The sequence below is a fragment of the Macaca nemestrina genome, chromosome 14, assembly GCF_043159975.1.
Source record: "Macaca nemestrina isolate mMacNem1 chromosome 14, mMacNem.hap1, whole genome shotgun sequence".
Lineage (NCBI taxonomy): Eukaryota > Metazoa > Chordata > Mammalia > Primates > Cercopithecidae > Macaca > Macaca nemestrina.
In genome coordinates this window covers 81,120,589-81,141,012 of record NC_092138.1, presented here as the reverse complement: position 1 = coordinate 81,141,012, position 20,424 = coordinate 81,120,589, and the positions used below count along the sequence as shown (strand labels likewise).

General features: G+C 36.8%; 1 protein-coding gene across 1 annotated transcript in view; it reads left to right on the top strand.

Moving 5' to 3' along the window:
* The window catches only part of LOC105481061 (sushi, von Willebrand factor type A, EGF and pentraxin domain containing 1), a 224,458-nt gene that overhangs the window by 61,767 nt on the left and 142,267 nt on the right, over positions 1-20,424 (top strand). The window contains exons 4-8 of the mRNA XM_011740343.3: positions 2,679-2,837; positions 3,643-3,822; positions 12,652-12,831; positions 16,748-16,945; positions 19,075-19,193. Of these exons, the coding sequence (XP_011738645.2) occupies positions 2,679-2,837; positions 3,643-3,822; positions 12,652-12,831; positions 16,748-16,945; positions 19,075-19,193 (836 nt within the window). The remainder of the gene's footprint in view (positions 1-2,678; positions 2,838-3,642; positions 3,823-12,651; positions 12,832-16,747; positions 16,946-19,074; positions 19,194-20,424) is intronic.

Here is a 20,424-nt window from a genome sequence, read left to right as displayed (position 1 = left end):
ATTTTAAAAATATTTTTAAGAGACGGGTATAGCTGTGTTGCCCAGGCTGGTATTGAAACTCCTGGGCCCAGGTAATCCTCCTGCCTCAGCCTTCCAAAGTGCTGGAATTATAGCCATGAGCCACCATGCCTGGACATAAAATAAAATGGCTTTGTTTTCTAAAGCCATGCACATCCTCGAATGTCTTTCTCTTCCCACTTACTTACCAATGGCTTGCCCACATAATAAAATTTGGGGTTCATAATTTTTTTCACAAAGCTATATATCATATTCAGTTTTTTCCTGGCATTTGTTTTTGCAAAGAAAAAATGAAATATCAGTTTGATTTTCCCCTTTATGAGTATCTTAATTTTCTTTCCTATAAGTTTGCAACATTTTTCTTTCATCCTGGATATGACTTCTGTTAATTTTGCCTGGAATTTAATGAGTACTTTTGCATTAAAGCTCCAGGTTAGGAATATATCCTTGCATTAATATCACAACCATTACTTCTCCTACGTCTGTCTACACAATTCTCTTGTTCTGGAGTTATGTGGCTTCTTTTTACTGGCCCAATGACAATTCTAATTTTACATTTACATTTTAAACTTTCTTTTCTATCTCTCTAGTTATCTAGATCATTTTCTTCTACAGCTGCTGACTTCTGTTTAAAGGAAACCATGTTGTCTTTCATCTTTTTGAGGATCCTGATCAGATATTTACTGATATTTTTATAGAAAGAAATATTATCCTATTAATATTCAGTAATATAAATAATTCAATAATTCGGTATTGCTAATACAATGCTTCAAAGTAATGTTTCCTTTATGCTAAATTATTTTTCATGTCTTATATCATTGTTACTATTTTTAAGTGTTTCCTTTATTCATAGTCACAAATCTAGCCAGATCTAGAATTCGCTACTATATATCATGAGAAAATGGTATCTTTTGTTTTTAAAGAAAGTCAAGAATTTTAGAAGCATGGCTTTTCAAATAATGACATATTATGAATCCCACCTTTCAATATGATTTTTATAGTTTTAGTATATTACAATGATTTAGCTTTAGTATCCAAGGGGCCTGGGTTTGAGTCACAGCACGTGTGGTGGTAAAGAACATGGACTCTGGATCTGAATTGTCTGGATTCAAATCCTAGCTCTGCCACTTAACTCACTGTGTAACTATGACAAGTTATTTAAACTCTTAGTGGCTTTGTTTTCCCATCTACGAGTGGGATTAATAACATTAGTTACTTCATAAGGTATTAGGAAGTTAACAAGATAATATACATAGACCAGTCCCTAGGACTTAGTGAATGGTATATATATATTTGCTTTGAAATTCTATCTCTGTCACCCACTAACTGAGTAACTTTAGTCGTCATTGAATGTCTCTAAGCCTCCATTTTCTGATCTTTAAAATTGATATAATAATACTAATAAGATTAATGTAAATGTTAATATTAATCTTGTAATGCTGCTTATTCATACCGTGAGGATTAAATGAGATAATTTATGTAAAATATCCCCACATAAATGCACACTGCTTGGTTGCAACTGTTATTTAATAGTAAAATGCAACCTGGGACTATGCCACATTTAACTGGCTTAACTGAGCATTGCAAGTCTCTTGATTCCATAATTTCTCTATTATTAAATTTCTGAAATTTAAATTATTTTACAGATGCATAATTCCAGAGGGATTAAGTTACAAATTCAAAGCTACATTGTCTGTGCGGAGAAAGATTTGAAGCAAGGTCAATTAGATTCTGCTTTTAATCCTTTTTTTCCATGAGCCTGGGAAAAGCAGGGTCTTTAATTCTTTTTTGTACAAAGGGCCTAGTTCCTGTCAGTTGGATTATGTTCCTCAAGTCCTTCACTTTTTCCTCATCCTTTCTCAAGGTCTTTGAACAGAAACAATGGGGCTTTTTGCATATCTGCAGTTATTCTCCTTTGCTAAGAGAGGGGCTGGGCCTCAGTGGTAGAGGTGAGCTGCATAGGATGGAGGAGATGGGCTGTAGGGGACATCATACTTATCAAGGTTTCTTTAATCTGTTGAGGATCATTGATTCCTCCTAATGACTTAATGTAAGTTGCTATTTTGAATTTTCCCACAAATCAGCCCAGACATTTCATGCTGTGTTGTGTTGTATTTGAAACTAATTGTGGTACATAAGAGGTCACTTCATACCTTGCAAATAACAAGTAACATCATTCTTTAAAAAACAAAAATGTTGGTTTCTCTCTTTGCTTGAATTATATTAGTTTCTTCTTTTTTTTTTTTTTTTTCTTTTTGACATGGAGTTTTGCTATTGTTGCCCAGGCTGGAGTGCAGTGGTGCAATCTCAGCTCACTGCAACCTCTGCCTCCTGGGTTCAAGTGATTCTCCTGCCTCGGCCTCCTGAGTAGCTAGGATTATAGGTGCGCACCACCATGCCCAGCTAACTTTTGTATTTTTAGTAGAGATGGGGTTTCGTCATGTTGGCCAGGCTGGTCTTGAACTCCTGACCTCAGGCGATCCACCCACCTCAGCTTCCCAAAGTGTAGGAATTACAGGCGTGAGCCACCGTGCCCAGCCTACATCACTATTTCTATGGAAAGCTATTCTGTGGCTTTCTCTCCCGTGTTAATTTCAAACGTTTTGTTAACTACCAGCTAAGGTGCCACATAACATGGACTTTGGCTTGTCTGCCCACAGCTTGCCCCTCAGGGACATACAAACCTGAAGGTTCACCAGGAGGAATCAGCAGTTGCATTCCATGTCCTGATGAAAATCACACCTCTCCACCTGGAAGCACGTCCCCTGAAGACTGTGTCTGCAAAGAGGGATATAGGGCATCTGGCCAGACCTGTGAACGTGAGTCTCCCACTGTTGGAAAATAGGAAATATAAAAGCTGGATTTCTTTGAGAGAAATAGTGCTTGTGTTTGCATCCAATTCATTTAGAATGATCTTTAATGTTCTCTTCTGTAATCATATTTTTTGGGAGAGTGGGATGATTTGCTTTTATAACATTCTTATCACAGAACACATCCCTGTCCTGCTCCAGTGAAAGGGGAACTCAGATGCTGGGAGTAACATCACCTTGAGATCAGAAAGGCTTAGTACCTGGAAAACATTTAAAATGAATCAAAAAAAGAAAAGCCACAATTTTAACAACAAATTTGAATAAAAATGAGCTCATCTTAGTCACATTTATCTTTGAAATAATATATTTGTATAAGTAAAGGGTCTCAGTATTATTCATACCAAAAATTAAAAATATTGAAATAGCATATACCACATACAAGAAGCTGTGGCTCTTGGGGTTTGTAGCAAATATACTTTGCTGCCTTATTTGTTTTTTATTTTGTTCTACCTTAGTCAAGAAGAAAAGTATCTAATGACATATAAAGGTAAAGAACTATAAAATAATTTTTTTAAAGCTTAAAAAATAATATTTAGTTTGTATTTAAAATTTAATTGGGAGTTAGTACCTAATAGGAATCAGATATAAGGGTTCTTCTTCCAAATATGTACTTGAAAATCCATATGCAGTAAATGGAAATGCTGTAGGTTGACACATATGCATAAATGTCCCCTTGAAAGAAAAAGAAAAATACAGGATATGTCATAGACGAAAGTCTAACTTTGCTTTTCAATTTTATTTTTGTAAATGTTAGTTGTCCACTGCCCTGCCCTGAAGCCTCCTGAAAATGGTTACTTTATCCAAAACACTTGCAACAACCACTTCAATGCAGCCTGTGGGGTCCGATGTCACCCTGGATTTGACCTTGTGGGAAGCAGCATCATCTTGTGTCTACCCAATGGTTTGTGGTCCGGTTCAGAGAGCTACTGCAGAGGTATGCAAACTGCCAATTTACATTGTTTATTTATTGTCTTGCTTGATTTTCTTGATTTAAGCTCTAGTAAACCAGTCAGTTCTTCATTTCTTTTTGGATTTCATAGACCCCACACTACAGAAAGAGAAAAATTATAGGAAATTTGAAATCAGACCTACCAAGTTCAATTGACCACATAATTGTAAACTACGCCTTTTATATCCCTTTTATGAACAAGCAAAGAAAAAGTTTGCCTGAGAAGTAAATGGACAGGTTACCCCAAACCTCAAATTTCAAGCCTCCAAGACATGGTATAAAGGAGAGTTTAGAATAATCGGAGTGGAAACTTTAATGCCTCCTGGAATTGTAGGACTTAAGGAATCACATAAGCATCCTGCAACAAGAGCAGTTAGCCAACTTGTAATCTCCAGCCTTTACTTCGGCTGGTCGACCTGTTATAGAAAGTAGAGAATTTGTCAACGTAAGAGCCCAAGGAGCCTATTCAGGCCAATAGAAAGTGGGCACCACCAATAGAATCTGAGGCTCCCATGTCAAATACAGAGAAGCAATAATAATAATAATAATAATAATAATAATATGTAGTGCCTCAATCTGCCTCCACTTGCCATCTCCAGGACCTACTTTCCTACTTCTTACAACTGTCACACAACCAACTTCCTAGGGTTTTACAAGTAGGGTTGGAAGAGGAGGATATTTAAGAAAAGGTAAGAGGGGGGCAAGCCAAGGGACTTGAGGACCTCCATCAGAATCCCTGACCACGAAGCTTCTCGGTATAGTATCTGCTCCCTACCTACAGTTGCCAGGTGAAACACGGGATGCCAGTTAAATTTGAATTTTTGATAAACAAATAATATTTTAGTACATGTAGGTCCCCTTCAAGATTTGGAACCAACTTATACTAAAAAATTATTTGTTGATTTTCTGAAATTTAAATTTAACTGGGCGTCCTGGTTCATCGGTTTGTTTGTTGCTAAATCTGGCAACCTTACTCCCACCACATCCCCTAGTCATTTTTTGGCAGAACACTTTGCTGAGGATTTGACTGCTCCAAAACCCTACAAATCAGCTGGATCACTGGTTTAAGATAAGTAGTTCTGTCTTCTGGTCTTTTCTTGGCATCCATATCCATAAAGTAGAACCACCTACTCATGACTCCAAGATCATTTGTGAATCCCAGGAGACATCTGTGTTGGTACCAATTTATTAGGTACCAATACTGAACTCATCTATAAATGTAAATTGGCCTACATGGTATCCCCAAAAGACAAGGAAAACTGAAAAGAATCGGCAGATTGAACAAAGGAGACCTGACAGAAAAGAAAGAAAAATGCAATCACTGAGATTCAAAGGCAACTACATTGCTAAAATAAGGCCAGGATTCCAAGCAATGAAAGAAATTTGAGAGTAAAAATATGTATTCGAAGTAAAAAAAAAAAAGTTACTGACACGATGAATGGACCTAGTCAGAAGTCAAATTAATAAATTAGAAAACCAACTCAAGAAATTCATTTGAAAGTCCATCAAAAAAATTCAGAGATAAAAATATGAAAGAATAAAGTAACATGAGAATAGTCACAGGAAGTAGACTCTTTTCACATGAGGAATCCAGAGAGAGAATAGAATGGAGGAGATGCACCAGTAGAAGATCTAAAGATATATCCCCGAACTGAAATTTTGAAAATATTCACAACCCAAATCTTGGATATTCAATTTAACATTACTTAGTAAGTGCCACAAAAAAATATTAAAAACAGATTTATGTCTGGAAATAATCTTAGTGAACTTTCTGAATGCCCTAGAAAAACAGAAAACTGTGTCCCTTTCATAGTTAGAAACAACACTACCTACCAAGGAGAAAGAATCAGATTAGCCTTAGGCCCCTTTGTTGGCCATTCTCAATGTTAGAAAATAAGACTATGTTGCCAGGATTCTGAGGGAAAAGAATAGACCCTAGATTTCTAAACTCAAGCAAGCTACTGTTCATGTGTGAAGGCAAAGGAAAGACATTTTCAGTCATGCAGCCTCAAATGGTAAAAAGCCACATACCATTACTGAAAAAATGAATCCTTGAAAACTTGTAAAATACATTTTTGTGAAGTCAATAGTTCTAAGTTCTGTGTAAAATCTTTACCCCTTCTTCCAAATACCTTATGGTGGAGCATGGGAAATACTACATTTTAACTTGCCACTCAGTAGCCTTCCAAAGAGAAGTAAGAAAATCAGAGAAGACTGCCCTTTCAGGATAAGGTCTGGCCCCTGCCTGTCGAGCCTCCACCCTCCATCACCAACCCTTGTGTGTGTGACCCTAAAGCTGTAAGAAATAGCCATGCTCTCTCAGGAAGCCGGCCCTTTGAAGTTGTTCCCACAGCCTGGTTCTGCCTTTGCTCTGGGTCCTCTCAACCTCCACTGCTGCCAACCTCCTCCTCCTGAATGGGATGACCTCTACACGTGCATCTGCATATGCAGACCTACCCCCACCCCTCATTGTGTTTCTTATGTGTCAGGGTCAGTCAAGGAAGCACAGTCACCATGCATGTTATGGGATGAGAAATTTATTTCAGGAAATGGAGCTTACACAATTTTAGAAGGAGCTTGGAAACAGAAGAGGAGTGGGAGGATCAGAGGAGTTCTTGACAAGTCAACTTGAGAGCCTGCCCAGCTTTTGAAGTGGAATTGCTAAGGAGAAACTCATGGAAGGCCTAAGAGAAGCTTTACTTCTGTGTAGTTATGTTTCTGTGGCTCTGCAGCCAAGAACCTTGCAATGAACATGGGGCCACCACTGGTCATGGGATCAGCAGTGGGGACGTGGAATGAAGGCAAACAAGGGCAAGCTGGAACCCCCTGGGTGTTACTCCATTTTTCTATCACTGACTGATGACAATGACCACTTCCTCACTTCTGCCTTCCAAAATCAAGTCCAAGTTCCTCTTTTGATCAACCCTAACTTGGAACCACAGTAAAGGGATTCTGGCAGACATATTTCCCAATGTAACTAATTTGTCACAATACAAAGTGCCACACTTTTATTGGTAATTAACTTGTCTACCCCCTCTGCTAAACTGAATTCATTATGAGCACAGAATGTACTTTTGGCCCTCAATCATTGATGATACCTCTGGTGAATGAATGGAAACTTGAATTTAAAAAATACAGATATCGATAAAGGTATACATTGATGTACATTGATAAATACAGTATATACATTGATGACCTGCTTCTGTCATTCATATTAAAAACCATGCATGGATGTGATGGCACAAGCTTGTAATCCCAGCTACTTAGGAGGCCGAGGCAGGAGGGTCACTTGAACACAGGAGTTGGAGGCTGCAGTGAGCTATCATTGCACAACTGTCCTCCAGCCTGGGTGACAGATTGAGACCCTGTCTACAAAAAAGCATGCTTGTTCTCTTTCATGTAATTTCAATTGCAATTCCAATATAAATAAAATAATTTAAAGCAGAGTAAGGAGAGATGCTACAATTCAACTTCACCACCAAAGTTACTGCTAACTTACCAGTATGCAAAGTTGTACTGAATGAAGGTACTTACCCAGGTCCTTACACTTTCACTAATGCTCAATGTATTTAGTTACATCAGATATTGTTCTATGAAACACATACCATATTTCACTAAATCTGAAACACATTTTTAAAAACATTTTAACATCTCTAAAATGGAGATGCATCTTAAAATCAGTGGCAGCAAACCCTTTAATTGGCATTACTGTTTCTTTGTTAGTGGCACATAAAATAATATTGTGTCTTACAATGGGGGATTCAGTGAAATATGGCAGTTAGGTAGAAATTCATTTCTGTTTCATGGTGGTTAGTATGGAGAAAGTAGTATATTTTTACAGATTTAATTATAAGAACAGTGAATAATTTTAGTTGTATTACACCTTCTTAAAAATATCTGTAAGATTGAGGCAGAAATGGAAGACCTGCATAAAATCTAAAGACTTTTACAAATGTCATGTTACATTGTTAATGTTTTTGTGGATGTTGACTAATAATTGGTAAGCTTGATTCTCATTTCTCCTATGCACTTTTCATAAAGCACTTCTACTCATTTTCAGTTGTATCTGAATTCTGCATTTCTTTCTAAACAGGAAAGGATTCTTTTGTGGTTTCTCAGTCTTAACTAAATAAACCTGAGAAAAAACGTTCAACCAATGAAGGTTCAGTAATAGATACTATCACAATTTGGAGACTAACAGGAAGCACGTGCCTGGAAAAAAAATCTGATTACTCTTTAAGATGGGAACCAGAGTAGCTTCTTACATTATCTACTACAAGTAGACTGTTCTCTTAAAAGTCTAAGTTGCTGTTTTCTAAAAAGACCAGATAAATATTTAGGGATTGTGATAACATAAATATAAGTCAAGAAATATTAATTGTAGGATTTTTCAGCTTGTTGAAATGAAAAAAAAATAAGTTGAAAATTCTTTAAGAAGTGTGTTCCTATTAAAATGATATTAAGTGTTCATTCTTGAGTGAAATGTTTAAGGACTAAATAGGAATCATTGTATATGCTTTGTTTACACTGGGGAGCAATGGAAGTTTATTAATACCAACATCTGAGAAGCAGTATAATTTGCATCTGTATGAGGCACCGACTCTAATTTATTATTTGGTCTCAGATTAGGAAAGCTGGAGTCATCTTGGCAGTTTGTTGAAGCCAAAATATTGTTTAATATGGTTTTCCAAATTTTATACATCAGAATTTATCTGATTCACCTTTTAATCCTATCTTACACTTGGCATTGTGATACACATGAAGGACACACTCAATAAAAGTCAAAATGCAGAAGACAAGATGTTTCCATGCACTTGGTAGACACAATAAAGATTCTATTTGTATAATGGACACATTCAGGAAAAATTAAAACATGGAAGGCAAAATGTTTCTGATCATTTTTTATTAATACTTGACTTTGGTCCAAACTATTCCAGGGATAAAAGAGGCTAGGACTTATTATTTAATCTCTAATCTAACTCTTGCATTTTCTCTAAGGAGTAATCAATCCTAAACTTTTATTTAATGCACATAATATTGATGCTCTGCTGATTAATATAATTTGAATGGGTTCATTGTAGGATAAATTCAAACAATGACTTCAGTTGAATATGCACTTGAACATTTTGCCCCCAGCTTCCTTTCCTGATATTTTAAGGTTGTCTTCAATGTAACTAAATATATGCATGGTATGAACAATTGGCAAATGCAGAAAAGTAGAAGAAGAAAAAATATATCCCACCCGGAGTCTCAACAAAATTCTTGAGTCCCAAATGTTTTGTTCAAAAATCTTTAGAGATTGTTGTAAGAGCTCTCTGAGAGGAAACCAAACTTTATTCTTTTGCAGGGGTTATTTCTGTCTTTTGTACAATGCCCGATGTTTGTAGGATTCTATCTATAATCTATCAAGATTAATATATGTCCCCATCATTTGGCATATTCAACAGGCACCGACTCTTTTTTCCTCTCCAATCTCTGTTCATGACTGGAATGTGCATGTCTTCTGACTGAGAGGGTGCATTTTCCATGGGTCTTGACAGCTCCCCCATCTTCCTCTTTCTTTTTCCCTGTTTATTCTTTCCCCTCCCCCTCCCCTACCCTCCTTTCCTACTCTGACTTCCCCTTCCCCTCACCCTGCTCTTCCTCTTCTCCTCTCCTCTTCATCTCCTCCACCTATGTTTCCCCTCCCTTTCTCTTTCCTTTCTTCTCCCCTCCCTTCTTCATGGCTTTTCCTTTCTCCTTTACACTCCTCCCTCCTTCTCCTGCTTGGAAACCCTGATTGGAGAGAATCTAAGTTAGAACTAGAGGAGAAGTGTAGGACAAGATTATAAACTCTTTCTAGAGGGTTTTCTCTAAAGAGGAGAACACGGAACGTGATATATCAGAGGCTCCTGGAGAGTATGGGAACTGATGGAGTTAAAGCACTTGAAGGAGTGATCCCAGAAGATAGGTGATTGTCAGAGACTAGGAAACTTGGATTGGTGACAGCGAGGTCTAGGGGGCATGGCAATGGTAGAAGCTGAGATAAGGTGAAGGATATGATCGTTAGAAAAGAGATCATTCTGTAGGCTGCCTGTTCACTCTGATGATAGTTTCTTGTGCTGTGCAGAAGCTCTTTAGTTTAATTAGATCCCATTTGTCAATTTTGACTTTTGTTGCCATTGCTTTTGGTGTTTTAGTCATGAGGTCTTTGCCCATGCCTGTGTCCTGAATGGTACTGCCTAGGTTTTCTTCTAGGGTTCACATAGCAAAGACTTGGAACCAACCCAAATGCCTACTAATGATAGACTGGATAAAGAAAATGTGGCACATATGCATCATGAAATACTATGCAGCCATAGGAAAAGATGAGTTCAAGGGACATAGATGAAGCTGGAAACCATCATTCTCAGCAAACTAACACAAGAACAGAAAACCAAACTCCGCATGTTCTCACTCATAAGTGGGAGTTAAACAATGAGAACACGTGGACACAGGGAGGGGAATATCACACACCAGAGCCTGTCGGGGGGTTGGAGAGCTAGGGGAGAGATAACATTAGAAGAAATACTTAATGTAGATGATGGGTTGATGGGTGCAGCAAACCACCATGGCACGTGTATACTTATGTAACAAACCTGCATGTTCTGCACATGTACCCCAGAACTTAAAGTGTAATAAAAAAAAAAGAGAGAGAAAAGAAAAGAAGAGATCGGGAATATAACTCCAGGATACTGGAATGATCATTTACATAGATAAGGAAGTCACAAAGGTGTGTATGTATGTGTGTGAGAGAGAAGGAGAGAGAGAAAAAGGAGAGAGGAGAGAGACAGAGAATTTAAAAAAGGATATTGGATATATAATATGATACTTCAAAGGACCTGGAAGTTTTTAGGAAGGAAGGAGAGAGAATGATGTGGGAAGACAATTAGGAGCAACAGAGACACCTCCTCACCTCCAGTCCCTGTTATAGAAGACAACACGATTTTTATTAAGGCAATCAAGTGAAGGAAAAGTAGCTCAAAGGGAAGTTTAGGATATGAATTGATTTACTGAAACCCACCGTTATTCCAGAAGGCAGGTCCAAGGGTCTGTGGGGATAGATTTGGAACACAGCTGTATGTGGATAACCCTGGTGGATGAGGGATAACTAGGGAGCCTTGGACTTTCTAAGAGATTGCCATCAACAGGAATATAGGAAATGATGGAATCAATGGAATTGGACTCTAACATACATTGTTGGGTTTGAGTGGGCAGTTGGAGACTCTTACCAGGAAAACTCAGAGCACAGACATCGTTTGGGAACCTGCAGAGGCTGGAGCAGCGTGAGCGCTCTCCGGTAGCTTCTCTGATGTAGTGTTGAGGACAGAGACTCAAAGGTGGGAGAACCGCGGAAATGCAGATTTCTCTGGATAACTCGTGGCACTTTTTCTGATGGTGATGTTGAGGCTGGCTGAGGTATGGGGGCGTTTTCAGCATCCACAGTTTAGCGAATATCCTTCCTACTGTTTTCTCATGGTGAATTCAAAGAAGATGAAGAAAACCATGTCACCAGTTATGCCTGCTCACTTCTCTGGCCAGGGGAATGTGCTCCTAGATACATGCTCTACCCCTGAGCACATTTGGAGCATACACACATCCCATGATCCAAGAGAGGGGAAAGATCTTTCCCTAAAAAATTAACAAAGGAAAAGTTAATGGATGCTGGGCAGATGGAATTAGAAATTGTGTATAGCTGGTATCAAGGACCTAAATAACAATGTCTTAAGCCAATTAAGGGTTCATTTTTCTTTTAACTAAAAGGACAGAAGTAGGTAATCCAAAGTTGGTGTAATAGCTCCACTGTCATCAGAGACCCAGACTTCCTATGCTTTTTGCTATACCATCATGGTGCATGATATGTTCCCATAGTATCATATACTTATACTCTAGTATGCTGGGCTACCATTCCTCATGTCTGTATTGTGGAAGAAAAGGAGAAGGGAGCAAGGAAGGGAAAGAAGTACTCTCTCAATTGAGACAGCCCCCTTTAAAAAGCTTTCCAAGAAGCCCTGCTCAATCTCAGCTTTTTCTTATTGGCTTTCATTAGTTGAGGCGGAGGTGGACAGTTGTAGTCTTCTAGCTGGGCATATTACTAAGCTTAATAAAACTGGTGAGAATGGCTATTGGGTGGGCAACTATAAGCCTCTACCACAGCAGTAAAAATAAACAAACGGATGTTAATGCATAATTCGAGATTTGCATCATGAGCTATGATTGGCAGGAATATTTGTGGGAATGAGAAGTAAAAAAGCTAGAAGAACAAGAGTTGGGGTTGGACAGTAGAATACTGCAACTGAAGATTGCAAAAGTTGGGCAGCTTTGCAGAAACTAACACTATTGGGAGGCCTAGGATATGCCCATGAGGTCTAAGAACCAAGTTGATCATGAACCTGAAAACTCTGTCCTGGAAAAGACCACTTCCTTTGTTGGAATGTTGCCTGAAAAATCACAGGAAAGGCCCACCTAAGAGTATCAGGTACCTCCCTTTTGTGATCACCTCCAATCTACAGTTACCATCTTCCATGTAGGGCCAGGCCCTTCAGACAGGTTAAGTTTCCCACCTATGGGCAGAGGGGCTGCATGCTGTGATACTATTTGGGCAATGCATTTGGTAAAACATGAACTTTCAATTGTCCCGTAAGAACTCAAAAAATGGTGGTGTATTATGTATCGTTTGCTATTTTAAGAAAAGAAAATTGTCTTGTTTATACTGTGCAGGCATTGCTAAACTTATAATTATTATCTTTATTCTTATTTAGTAAAATTTGATCTAATTGCTTTCATTTTATGTAGTAAGAACATGTCCTCATCTCCGCCAGCCCAAACATGGCCACATCAGCTGTTCTACAAGGGAAATGTTATATAAGACAACATGTTTCATTGCCTGTGATGAAGGGTACAGACTAGAAGGCAATGATAAGCTTACTTGTCAAGGAAACAGCCATTGGGATGGGCCAGAACCCCGGTGTGTGGGTAAGTTTCTAGAAGGTATAATGCCTTGGGTGATTCATTTCCTCTGCTCTGATTTCTCCAGTATTCTGTGAAGACCTAGAACTAAACACTAGCTGGTAATGAGTATAAATACACATCCACATGTACAGGTGTAGGTGTTATAGATACAAAAACAAATGTGTTGTCTTACTCCTCTCCCCTAGTCAAGGAACTTCTACAATGAATTCTGTTGTCCAACTCACAGAAGTTTATACCTTCAAATGACCATGTCTTTTTTCTTAGTTTTAATTGAGGCCAATTTGGATGGATTTTTTAAAAACACAAATGCCTCATCATTCCCTTGCTTTGTTAAACATGTTTTACATTTATGTTATTAATGGAAGGACAAAATTAGGAACTGGTGAATCTTTAAAATTGCTTTATTATTACACAAGAACAAATAAAAATAACTGAACATTCAACTGAAAAGCTGGGAAAATAAAACAACTGCAAGGAAAATTGAAAGAAGGATATAACCAGAATTGTTTAAGTAAATGAAAAAGAACTCTCAGAATTGTTTAGGTAAATGAAAAAGAACTATCAGAATTGTTTAGGTAAATGAAAAAGAACTATCAGAATTGTTTAAGTAAATGAAAAAGAACTATAAAGGGAGAATGGATGCAGTAGAATAGTTAAGAAGCAAAGCTTTAAATAAAGTAATAAAATAGAATTTAAATTATAAGTAAGAAAAATTCAAAAATAGAATTTTTCTGGCCGGGCAAGGTGGCTCACGCCTGTAATCCCAGCACTTTGGGAGGCTGAGGTGAACGAATCATGAGGTCAGAGTCGGAGACCAGCCTGGCCAACATGGTGAAACCCTGTCTCTACTAAAAATACAAAAAATGAGCTAGGTGTGGTGGCAGGTGCCTATAATCCCAGCTACTCGGGAGGCTGAGGCAGGAGAATCTCTTGAACCCGGGAGGCGGAGGTTGCAGTGAGCCGAGATCGCGGCACTGCACTCCAGCCTCAGCGACAGTGCAAGACTGTCTCAAAAAAATAAAAAATTTAAAAAATAGAATTTTTCTAAGAAGTTTCCATACCATATAGTTTGGCCCAAATAATGGAAAGCCAGCCAATTCATATTCTTGAACTATTATTATTTCATTGTCAACCTGACAATTATTACCAAAAAAAGATAGAAAATTATAGACCAACCTTACATATAACTGTAAAAGCAAATATACTAGCAACCCACATTGAAAAAAGAATAGTCAGCCAAAACAAGTAAAGTTTATTCTAAGATTGCAAAAAGGAGTTAACATTAAGTAATCTATCAGTATAATACATTACTTCATTATAGCAAATTGGAAAGAAATTGTACAGTTGCTTAGCAGAAGATAAAAATTCATTATTTAAGACACATTTTCAGTAAAATTTTTAAAAACTCATATTGATATAACTCACTTAATAAAAAATGTCAATCTGAAATCTGCAGCCACTTATGGAGAAACAATATAGACAGTCTTATCAAATCTGGCAAAAGAAAAATGTACTCACATTGTTTAGTACTATTCTTAAATCTTTAGCTATTGTAAGAAATTATGAGATTAGAGATACTGGGATTCAAAATCGTCATCATTTGTAGACTACAAGCCTGCCCCCCTCCCCCCTCTAAGAAATAGAATGAATCTACTAATCAATGAGAGGTCATTAAAGTCACAAGAATAGCAAATATATCTGCCAGCAGAGATTTGAAAAAATAAATAAATAAAAATAAAACAAACAGCTTTTCTATATACAATGATAAGCAGAACATATGGTAAAATATGAGATTCAAAAGATCTATGGAAAATATAAAATATGTCAGAATAACCTTAAATAGAAATGTGTGGAACCTGTATTAAGCAAACCAGAAAAATGTTACTGAGAGATGAAAAAAATATTTTAATATTTATATAAAATGTTTTCAAAATGTTAAGTTCTTTCCAAATTATGTATTTATATATAAATTATTTATATTAATTTGTATATATTTATATTACTACATAATTTATATATTATATATTATAATTCTATAATTTATATAGTTATATTAATTATATTAATATCTAGTAACATTTATGTTAAGTTCTTTCCAAATTAACATAAGGAAAGAACACATTACATATATATGTATTGCATATACATGTAATACATTGAATGCAAACTCATTCAATAGCCTAAAAGGGATTTTCTTTTTTGCCCTTCTTTTGGAATTAGGGATTGATTCTAGGATTCATCTAGAAAACTGTTATAGTGAAAAAAATCACTAAAATCAGTTTGAAAAGGAAGATTAATAGGAATAGTAAATAGAAAGTAGCTCTAGCAGATTTTCAAATCTTTTTTAATCTGCAAAGATTAAGAATATGCAAGGATTACCATACAGATCACAATGAAGGAAGCATCACAGGTCAGTTGAGGGAAAAAATGATTTCTTTAACTGATCGTAAGGGAAAATTGACTAGCTCCTTGTGAAAAACAGAACAAAATAAAGTTTTCTGTATGTTTGCAATTCACACTGAACACTGAAAAAATATCTTCATAGATTTTAAAAGATAAAGTAAAAGTAAAACCATTAAAACCTAGAAGAGAATCTATTTAACATATGTAAGTGAATGCTGACCAATCTCAGAACTTACTAAGCATAAAAGCAATGGAAATACTTCAAAAAGAAAAAAACTCAGTAGATTAGACTATATAAAAGTTTAAGACGTGTTCACTGAAAAGTACCATAAACAAGCAATAAAAAAAGAATAAAATCTTCAACAACTTTGACAGCCAAAAGGATAATTTTCTTGCTTTATATAGGGCCGGCCCTAAATAAAGGATACTGAGTCTCACATTGTCATTATATTCGAACCACAAACTTGGCTTTGATTTTCCTGTTGATCAAAGTAGACTAGGAGCTCTGGGCAGGCATGCAGTTCACACTGTGCAGAAATAAAGAGACAAACCATTTCTCAGGAAAAAATGGCTTTTGCTGGCACAGTTCGGAAGGAAATTATTTCACGGGGGAAGTATGATAGTGGAGTGTTTAGTACCAAGTAAGTTTTGCCACTTACTTGCGTGGTGACCTTAGGAAAGTTACTAGTGTGCTCAGTTTTTGTGTGTAAGTTGGAATACTTCTTACAACATATAATTAAATAAGTCAATACATGCAAAGTGCTTAGAATAATGCCTGGCACATAGTAGGTAGTGAATAAATGTTAGCCATTTATTCAACTATTCTAATAACATGGAAAATACAGACTAAAGATGTGAGTAACGCTGCCAGTAGATTCTCTACTACAAAAAACAAATGTGCATATGGGTGTGTGCACGTGCTGCCCCCCTCACATACACTCCCTGTATTAAGTCCTAGCCTTGATTTTTCATTCTATCTGCATTCTGCCTAATTCATCTGCTATTCTTTTTCTGTGCTAAATATAGCATTCAAGGTCAAGGCCCTAAATACAACACAGTGATTTTAGGAAGGCTATTAGAAACTTTTCTCATTATATGCTTGCTTAAAAATAGCACCAAAAAGCTCATAAAATAGAGATTGCTGAATATATCACTTAAACCATGAAATATAGAACTCAATTTATGACTTTCTACTTCTAAGCCATAAAATAATATTCTGCAAGCCAAATGAATGTGCTCCAAGCAAATGATAAAAGTCACAATCAGTGTTAATTAAAATATCAGAAGTTTTTGAAAGTTTTGATGCACTGGCAAAAATAGTAAAAGATAACTAAAGAGGTATAGGTTAGCATTATTTACAATACATTATACATTCAGTGTCATATATAGTTATCATTTAGCAATTTACATAAATCCCAGGGCAGCATAATTGTATTTTTCTTGGGTAAAAAAGAATCTGTGGCATTTCCAATTTGTGGGAACACGAGTAACATTCTCTCTCATTTCCCTACTGTAGAGCGCCACTGCTCCACCTTTCAGACGCCCAAAGATGTCATCATATCCCCCCACAACTGTGGCAAGCAGCCAGCCAAATTTGGGACAATCTGCTATGTAAGTTGCCGCCAAGGGTTCATTTTATCTGGAATCAAAGAAATGCTGAGATGTACCACTTCTGGAAAATGGAATGTCGGAGTTCAGACAGCTGTGTGTAAAGGTAGGTCTCTACACTGGTCAGGTTAAAAATCAAATGTGTTAATAATGCCATATAGGTGCAGTATAGGACAATCCTTCTTTGCAACTTTTGCTGCAAACCCATGATAATATGGTAGGTGCTACCCCAATATCCACTATGAGGATTTCTGATTCAAAGTGGTGAATTTACAAAATCCAATTACAAAATGCCAGACAATGACATAAGAAATACACAAATAAGGAAAATAGTAGAACTGAAAATCAGGTAAGTTTTCCATAAGACTAAAATCTTTAAGGAAGTCTTGGTCTATATAAAACAGGTGAGACGGAATTGATTTAAAAAAAAAAAAAGCTATCAGCACTTTGAAACCTGGCATCACATTCCATTCACAAGAGGACATTGCCATTTTCTCTGCAACAGGAGCAGACCACTATGAAAAAAAGAGTTATTGAAAACATAAAAGAGTTCTTAGAAGTAAAAAAAAGTCCTGACTATCTCTAAGAGAAGGAGAAGGGCAAATGAATGGAATGATTGCTGTTGGTAATTTAAAAGACCAAACTGAGAGTTTCCTCACAATGGAGAACTGAATGAGTAAACAAAGAAAGCACTTGAATTTCCCAATTGATCAAACCAAAAACATGGAAGTTGAGGGATGCCAGTGACAGAAGGGGAAAAAAAAAAACAACAAAAAACCAATGTCCATTTAATAAGGAGTTCCAGAAGGAGAGAGGCAGAGAGGAGAAGAGATGGAGAAGAATTTTTCTACCAAGAGAAGAAAATTTCTCTGAGCTAGAGAATGGCTTAATCCTTTAGACCACAAATAACTCCTGAGTATTGGGTTGGCATACTTTGACTACTCGTAGTGAAATTTCCGAGTTCCAGAGTTAATGGAAAAATCTTAAATAATTTTCCCTGGCGAAAGAAAGAAATTGCACAAAAGAAACGAGAATTAGATTCACGTTACGTATCTCATTTACAACTTTAAATGCCACAAGGAAATGTAGCAATGTGTACAGGATATAGAGAGCAAATAAATATGAACTTTAGATTCCAGGTCCAGTCAAGCTATTGTTTAAGCATGAATGAAAAATCAAATACTTAAAAAAAAAAATTTCAGAGCTAATATGCTACTATGTGTTCCTGTGGGAGAACATTGTTGAAATATAAGCCCCTTTGAGAAAAAGAAGATATAAATTGAATAAAATTTTGAAGAAACAAGAAGACATGAGACTTAATGAAATCAATTCAGATATATTCAGCCAGAAGTTACAGAAGACATAATTTAACATAAATTAAAATAAAAGATGTATTTTATCATATAACAAAAACTTAGCACTACCATGACTGGTGTGCATCTGTGTAAATGTTAGCACGTCTAATTCAGCACCATAGTATGAAGTAAAAAATATAATTGGCTTAAATTTGTTGTTTGCTTTGACAGTACGTTTCAGTTTCTGCTAGTTAATTCTACTTGACAGCCTCATTTTCAAGTGTAGTTTCTACCTGTCACAGTCAACATTCATTTTTAAATTATTTCGTTCAAAAAATATTTCTCAAGCTCCTATTATATGCCAGGGACCCTATAAGACAGTGGGGCAAGACATCCTGACCTTCAAATAACTGAAATTCTACTAGGGGAGAAAATTCCATTTCAAAATAGCTTGTTGAGTTTTATTGTTGGGAAGTCCAGAGGGTTATAGGATCTTGTGGAGTGGGCACCTCAAAAGGGCCTGGAGAATCAGCAAGAGCTTCCTGAGGAGCTGGGTCTAAGCTGAGAGTTCGAGGATAAGTACTAGACATCCAGGTAAAGAGAGAAGAGGGCACTAATTCACGCAAATAAAAGAACATGGGCAAAGGCCCAAGTAAAAGAAAGGCCACGGCCTGACAGTAACTCAACGTGGAAAATGAGTTCCAGTAGGAGAAAAGGAAGAAATGAGGCTACGAGGTCAATAGGTGCCAGTTCAGGATTGGGTTCGTAAGCCATGCTGAGATAAATGATCAGGAAAGCAGGTGCAGATTCTGAACAATCAGTAACTGGGATGTACAAATGTGTCACAATGTATTAAAATAAACTAGATTTTTACCTCTTCCTTAAATGATCTAGGACTACATGTCAGTGTATTAATCGACTTGTGTATTTTCTGAGTTAGATGTGGAGGCTCCCCAAATCACCTGTCCTAAGGACATAGAGGCTAAGACTCTGGAACAGCAAGATTCTGCCAATGTTACCTGGCAGATTCCAACAGCTAAAGACAACTCTGGTGAAAAGGTAAGGTTTGCACAATGATGTACATCCTTTTTCAAATGAATTCTAAATATACTACAGATATGTGTGTTGAAGACTTACTAATATGCTCATGATAATACTTGTATTAGGGTTATCTATAGGGACAGAACTAATAGGATAGAGGTATATATGAAAGGGAGTTTATTAAGGACTGTTGACTCACACCATCACAAGGTGAAGTTCCACAATAGGCCATCTGCAAGCTGAGGAGCAAGGAAGCCAGTCCAAGTCCCAAAACCTCAAAAGTGGGGAAGCCAATAGTGCAGCCTTCAGTTAGTGGCCAAAGGCCCAAGAACCCCTGGCAAACCACTGGTATAAGTACAAGAGTCCAAAAGCTGAAGAACTTGAAGTCAAATGTTCAAGGGCAGGAAGCATCCAGCACAGGAGAGAGATGAAGGCCGGAAGACTCAGCGGGTCTGCTCTTCTTGCTTTCCTCTGCCTGCTTTATTCTAGCTGAACTGGCAGCTGATCAGATGGTGCCTACCCAGACTGAGGCTGGGTCTGCCTCTCCCAATCCTCCAACTCAAATGTTAATCTTTGGCAACACCCGCACAGACACACCCAGGAACAATACTTTGTATCCTTCAATCCAATCAAGTTGATGTTCAATATTAACCATCACAATACTCTTTGTGTATAAATTCTACTCATAAATGTGAATGCTGCATCTGATAGAATAATGATCAACCTTGAATTTTTAATTAGAAATCTCAGATAAAATCCTCAAAACCAGAAACTTTTCATTCTATGGATTTGTTGTATTATTGTAGCCACTAAGATTACTTGACTAAGAATTCTTTGCCCTTTACTAGGTTCTGAGGATCTTTAAGAGAAGAAAAGAAAAAATGTAGAATCAACTATAATTCCTATTTATGAAACTATCTTTTAAAATATGGGTCCAAAATGATTGTGTATTTTTCAGTCAGAAAGAGATAGCATTGGTGTTTCTTATTCAAGCTTGTCTAAATCCAGCATTATTCAGAACACAGTATTTTAATTTTCTTTGTATAGTAGCTTGAAATAATCATCCATCAGATGTTAGAAAAATAGTTCATTTAGGAATTTTACTTCCTCTTATATGTACATGGTTAGTATTCACATACATTAAGATGCACTTAAATACTATGTTATTTCTACAGTTATCTGTAAATATATATAAGTTGTACCAATCAGGATACATTGGTGCCGGGGGAATGTAGAGCTCAACATGGAA